This window comes from Choristoneura fumiferana, chromosome 10 (genome assembly GCF_025370935.1).
Source record: "Choristoneura fumiferana chromosome 10, NRCan_CFum_1, whole genome shotgun sequence".
In the NCBI taxonomy this organism is placed as follows: domain Eukaryota; kingdom Metazoa; phylum Arthropoda; class Insecta; order Lepidoptera; family Tortricidae; genus Choristoneura; species Choristoneura fumiferana.
Window position 1 is genome coordinate 5,206,366 of NC_133481.1, and position 6,388 is coordinate 5,212,753.

Here is a 6,388-nt window from a genome sequence, read left to right on the forward strand (position 1 = left end):
GCCATAACAAAAAAAACAGGTTGACCAACTGCATAAAAGACCGCGCAAAGTTAAACTTTATAATTATGAGTAAACGCAAAAATCCTTCGGGTACCGACAACTTAAATGGTGATTTTTGTGATTTTCTAATGGAATTAGCAGAATATGAGAAAAATGTTAGCCGTAACATTCACAAGTACAATGCCTATAGAAAAGCGGCCAGTGTCTTAGCTGCACTCGATAAAAGAATAGAATCTGGAGACGAGGCTAAGAAGTTAAAAGGAATTGGGGAAAAAATTGCTAAGAAAATCGACGAGTTCCTTCAAACTGGGAAACTGGCTAAGCTTGAAAATATACATCAAGACGAGGAAGCTCAGGCAATTAGTTTGTTAACCCGCGTCTCGGGCATTGGGCCCGTCAAAGCTGCGGACTTGGTGAGAGGTGGTATAAAGAGTATTGAGGATTTGAGAAACCATCAGAACAGATTGACACATCACCAACTAATTGGATTAAAGTAAGTCATCACGTTATGAAATTGAAAATATTTGATTACTAGCTTTTGCCCGCGGCTTCGCCCGCATAGAATTCGGTTATCGCGCGCTGTTCCCTTGGGAACTGTGCATTTTTTCGGGATAAAAAGTAGCCTATGACACTAGGGCTCATAAACTATCTCTATGCCAAAAATCAAGTCGATCCATCGCTCCGTTTCGACGTCAAAGACTGACAAACATACAAACACACACTTGCATTTATAATATTAGTATGGATAATAATTATTATTATTTAATACGAGAGTGAGAGGGACGGTACGATACGAACTTCGAATTTCGTAGTAACCCCCCTGCGTATATCTAAAGTCGACTACATTTTAATATTACTGACTCGTCGAAGTTTCTTGCCGAGATAGGTTTTGCCAGATTAACGACGAGGAACGAGGTGCATGCTACACTATATACTCACATGTAATGTAAAGCCACGTTATTTTGAGAATTAAAATTCTTGAACATGAAACTACACCGTGAGACTCACTCATATTAAATGATATTGTGTCGCGCGAGCAGAGCGGTGGCGCGTAGTGCGGCAGCCGCCGAGTCGCGTGCTCCTGCGAAGAAGGGCTACGAAATAGCCCAAAACATGTAGAGCTAAACTCGATTTAAGTCGTGAGTTATCCATTAAAATTCTTGCCCAAATGTCCACCGTAGAAAAAACTTCCAGTGAATTTTAGAATGAAGTTGAATTTCCTTTTTTTTATTATGTATTATGATTATGAGCTCAGCATAATTTTGAAATTTAGCTCTATTATTTTTTTGGGTTAGAGAATTAGTGCTAGCACCTACCAAAAACTGTGTCTGTTTGTTAAGCTCTTCACGCTTAAACAGCTGAACTGATTTGGATGAAATTTGATACCCTGCGAAGGACATAGAACGAGGCGAGACGAGACGAGAATTGAAATTTGTATGGCGGCGGCCCGCGGCGGCTCGCAAATCCATACAAATTTCAATTCTCGTCTCGCCTCGCGGCGTAATAAACGACAAAGTCTAACTAAACAATCCTCGACCACCCACCAGCCACAACCTCGCCCTCGACCTCGCCGTGTCTCATTTCCATTTCTCCTCACTTTAATAATGTTCTCTGTCTGTGTATTGTAATTTATAGTTTGTGATGGTGAATAAAAACGTATATTATTTTAATATTAACATAATAATAATAGCATCAGCGGGACGGCAAGATACGAAGTTCGAATTTTGCACTTCGTAGTAACTCGTAGGGCCAGCAGGGCTATTACGAAACTCGAAACTCGAAGTTCGTGTCGTGCGGTCCCTCTGACACTTATACTATTTAATACGAGAGCGAGAGGGACGGTACGATACGAACTTCGAGTTTCGTAGTAGCCCTGCAGAGCCGCGGCTCGGTGTTGACCCTTGATCGGTGCAAGTTAACTATTTTACTATAGGTAGGTTTACCTCATCCAGTTTTTTTTGTCTGCTTTGCAGGTACTTTGAAGATTTTGAAAAGAAAATACCAAGATCCGAGATTCAGGAAATTGAAAAGAAACTAAAAGGTTATATAATCGGTTCAGATTCTCAGTTCACGGTCACAATCTGTGGAAGCTTCAGGTACCTACGTAACGAAAACATTTTGAAAATAATAATTTCAATTAAAAAGGGTTTCAATTAATCAAAACATTATTTACTTTTAGACGCGGTAAACAGGAAAGCGGTGACATAGACGCATTGGTAACGCACCCACTAGTCCAAGCACCAGGGGGCAAAAAGAAACACAATGAGCAAATACTGAAAAAAATTGTTGAAACTCTGAGTGACCTGATTACTGATACCATATCTCTTGGAGATACTAAATTCATGGTACGTTCCTTTGATTTTAAGGTAATAGGTGCCAGGGGCTTGGAGTAATAAATAACAATTTGACTCCATCAATGTTGCCTACATTTATTTTTACTTGACGTCAGTGATCTCAATTATGGCAAAGGTAACACTAAGTGCTAGCCAGGTGTTTATCCGAAGTTATAGCTAAATCACACATCTCATTCACCAAGTTGCCTAACGAAAATGTTCAATCCACGCTACTGTTAGGTACCATCAGCCAAATATGTGGTCTACCACCCTAAAGTTGGTAATCGTTTACATGTCATAAAACATTAAATGCTAATAGACGTGTCTGTCAACTAGAAAGTTCGACTTTAGCAACATATTCATTTGATAGGAATTTGTTTAAAAATTGATAGACCACTTATTTGGCTGATGGTACTTACTTTAACGCAATCACTGCTGCTCGCTGATATTTTTCATCGAACTTTCGCTAGACTTCGCTCAGTGGTGCTTCATTCAAAGCCTCAAACGCACATGTGAGTTTGAAAGACTTATCCAGTGTCTTAAAAGGCATAAAATAAATAACTAGTGCTTTTTTGAGATACCGCCTTTTTTTTATTCGGCTTAAGAGGGTAGAATTGATGTCCAAACTTCACAGTAATATTACTTATTTAGAACTTCACCGCTTATTCAAAGGGTGTTTGCCGCCTCTCCAGCGAGCTTCCGGCTCGGCGACTCGACATCCGGCTGATACCGAGCGACCAGTACCACTGCGCTGTGCTATACTTCACCGGCAGCGACGTGTTCAACAAAACTATGCGCTCGCACGCCTTGGAAAAAGGATTCACGCTCAATGAATACTCCTTAAGACCAGTTGGAGTCACAGGTAAATAGGATTGCACCAAGGGTCACCAGCATAGTAGGGCTCTGTACTAAGGGCCTCGATCTGCTAACCCGCGCGAGTGCACGGCGCCAGCGCCCGCGCAGCGTGCTATTTCAATAGAGCAGAGACCCGGCCCGCGCAGCGCTGCTCTATTAGATGGCATAAAACGAACACACACCATGCCGTGCACCCGCGCGAGTTAGCGAAGCCTCTTACATGCGTTAAATATTCAATATGAGTCTTGAACGACTATTACTCGTTAACTTGTAAAGCCTACTAGGCTGTGATAGTTTTCCTGTTAAATTCGTTTTTATATAACGCTTAGGGCATTGGTCAGGGCAGGGCAATGACCAGCTAATATTTTCTATTTTTTTGTCAGGTATCCCCGGTGAGCCAGTTCCAGTGTCTTCGGAAGAAGAAATATTCGACTATATTGATTACCCATATAAAAAACCAGAGGAACGTAATATGTAACTACAAATCCAAAAACTCATCATTTATTGCTTTACAAAAATATAATATCACAAGGCTTTAATAATTAGGACAAGATAACATAATAGAATTTTCTTAATTATTATATTCAATTTGACATCTGAATCTCAAGAGTGAAAGTCACATAAATTCAATGTACAACGGCAGATTGACAGACAGACTTGTATTCGTAAGTCAAGATACATAAACCTTATTACCTATAGCTCCTTTTCTTATAACTTTTAAGCGTTGCAGTGGGTAAGATTAGACGGATGAAACCGATTCTGTGACCGAAAAACAAACCAAATGTTGGAGCTAAGATCGAACAGTTAAGATTCAGTACGAATACCTACCGCAGAGACTGGGTAAAGATATTTGGGTCAAACAAAACTTTTTCTTCTCTATTATTCTGTCCCGTTGTCCTAAAGACAACAATGAAAGTCTCTTAAAAAAACAATTTTAATATGCTACTAATGTGCCTAGGAGATAGTCGATAAAATAATGGGCTTTTGTAGCTACGACAAAACGTACGCTCGATGAATTTTAACCACATTAAAGAAAGAAAATCATGGTTATTTGGTATACAGTTGCCCAGGGGACGTAACCATGGCAACTAAGTACTCAAAAAAGTGGATCCACCCTTTTATAATACACACACAATAAACAAAAACACTAAAAAACAATAAATATTTTCCACTTTGGCCCGTAAGCAAGTACGTCCATCTTACCTGGACTTGCCAACGTTAAGATTTAGATTAAAAAATAAGACACGTTCGGGACTTTTCATTGATAAAAAAAATAGATGCAACATCAAATAGGAGGTACAGTCACCAGCACCAATATCTGACACAACAAGCGTGCATAAATATCTGATTCGACTCTATTTCTAGGGCCGGAAGGACGTGTCAGATATTTTTGCACGCTCCACTGTGGCAGATATTAATGCTGGTGACTGTACTTACGAATACAAATTTGTCAAACTGCCTGTTAAGATCTATAATGTAAATATCGGTTTTATATACATGTGGGAATGAGGGTGGATTAATGTTAGAATGATTTGATGTAAACGAGCGACCGGATGACTGAAGACTAATGTGGAGTGAATGAGACGAGCGAATGAGTAAAGAGTGTGAGTTACGATCGGGTGAGCCTAGTTGCTGCATGTGTTTTCTGTTTTATTTTGTCAATTAACGTATTCCTCTTAGTTTTTTTTTTAATAAACTTTTCTACTTTGTGTTTTAAAGTTTGTTTTCCTTCGCACGATCCCACATTTTTGGGGGCTCGTCCGGGATCAGAAGGAGAAATTAAATCGTGGATACGACGACGGACTGGTGTGCTACGTGGTGTAACGAGGCGGTTACATTTTTTGTTACGGCGGTTGCCATTTACGACGGGTGACCGAAATAACAGCGACGACGAGTTTCTGCTGGCTTCTGAAGTAAGACGGTGGCTTCTGAGCGGCAAGAAACTACACATCAGCAAGATGCGAGCGGATAAGGTGTACGACGAGGCAGCTAGCGAGGCTCCGAGTGGAGGTGTGGATGAGGCACCGAGACTCAAACTCCGGACGACGACGAATATGACGACGACGACTGCAAGGGTAACGGACGCGATGACGACGTGCGACGTTAGTGAAAGCCTGCAGTATATTGACGACCTAATAAACAAATTTAGCGCGCAAGATGAGACGTTCAGCGTGACTAGATTTATTGAAGAGATCGACGAAAACGCGACGATATTTGGGTGGACGCCCTTACAACAATTAATTGTTGCCAGGCGCAGTATGACGGGCACCGCAGCCCTCTGGCTACAGGCGGAGCGACCGTTTAAGTCGTGGGATGACCTAAAACACGCGCTGAGCAAAGAATTCCCAGATACTGTAAATATTAAGGCGATACACGAGCTGATGGCGGCGCGTAAGAAGAAGAAAGACGAGAGTTGCTTCGACTACCTACTCACGATGCGCGAGTTAGGCAACCGAGGTAAAATGCCAGACGATGTGGCTATTCAATACATAGTCGACGGCATCGAAGACCTAGAGGCCAACAAAATTATGTTGCACGGCGTTACATCGTATAGTGACCTAAAGGGAAAAATCAGAATCTACGAAATGATAAAAAACAAGACGGTACCTACGCATTCGCTACGAGGTGAGATGAGCAAAAGCCGGCCTAAACCGGTTTCCCCGAGCTACGAGAAGTGCGACAGCTGTGGAAAGGAGAATAATGCATTCAGTACGTGTCCCAAGATAGAAAAAGGTACGAAGTGTTTGCGATGTAACCAATTCGGGCACATATCGGCACACTGTGCAATTGCATCATTAACATCGAACGAATCAGCTGACGAGGTGCATAATGGCGGCGCAGGCGCAAGAGCGACGAGTTTGTTCGTGCAACAAACTATCGGTCACACTCACTCGAACGAACGGAACGAAGAATGTTTTCGGAACGAGGTGACCGGGAACGAGGCAAAGATGGCGGCAATGACAGCGACAGACGTCAGATGTCACACCAATGACGTTGACAGTTGTGACAGAAGCGCAAACAGCAGCTGTGATCGAACGCCAGATCAAAACATCGATCGGAAGCCAATAAAGAAGATTTTATTGTGTAATCGAAGCATTAACGCGTTGATAGACTCCGGTAGTGACGTGAACCTTGTGTCGGAGGACAGTTACGAGTTGTTAGGCGCGCCGGGCTACGAAAAGTGCGAACTGTTGTTGACG

At 41.9% G+C, this 6,388-nt stretch overlaps 1 protein-coding gene across 1 annotated transcript; it reads left to right on the forward strand.

Annotated features, from left to right (window-relative positions):
- The first annotated feature begins 48 nt into the window (after positions 1–48).
- LOC141431908 (DNA polymerase beta-like) lies at positions 49–4,323 on the forward strand. Its single transcript, XM_074093199.1, has 5 exons — positions 49–493; positions 1,974–2,096; positions 2,180–2,345; positions 3,006–3,195; positions 3,572–4,323. Exons 1-5 carry the CDS (start codon positions 66–68, stop codon positions 3,664–3,666), a joined length of 1,002 nt encoding a protein of 333 aa, XP_073949300.1. The 5' UTR covers positions 49–65; the 3' UTR covers positions 3,667–4,323.
- The last annotated feature ends 2,065 nt before the right edge of the window (positions 4,324–6,388 follow it).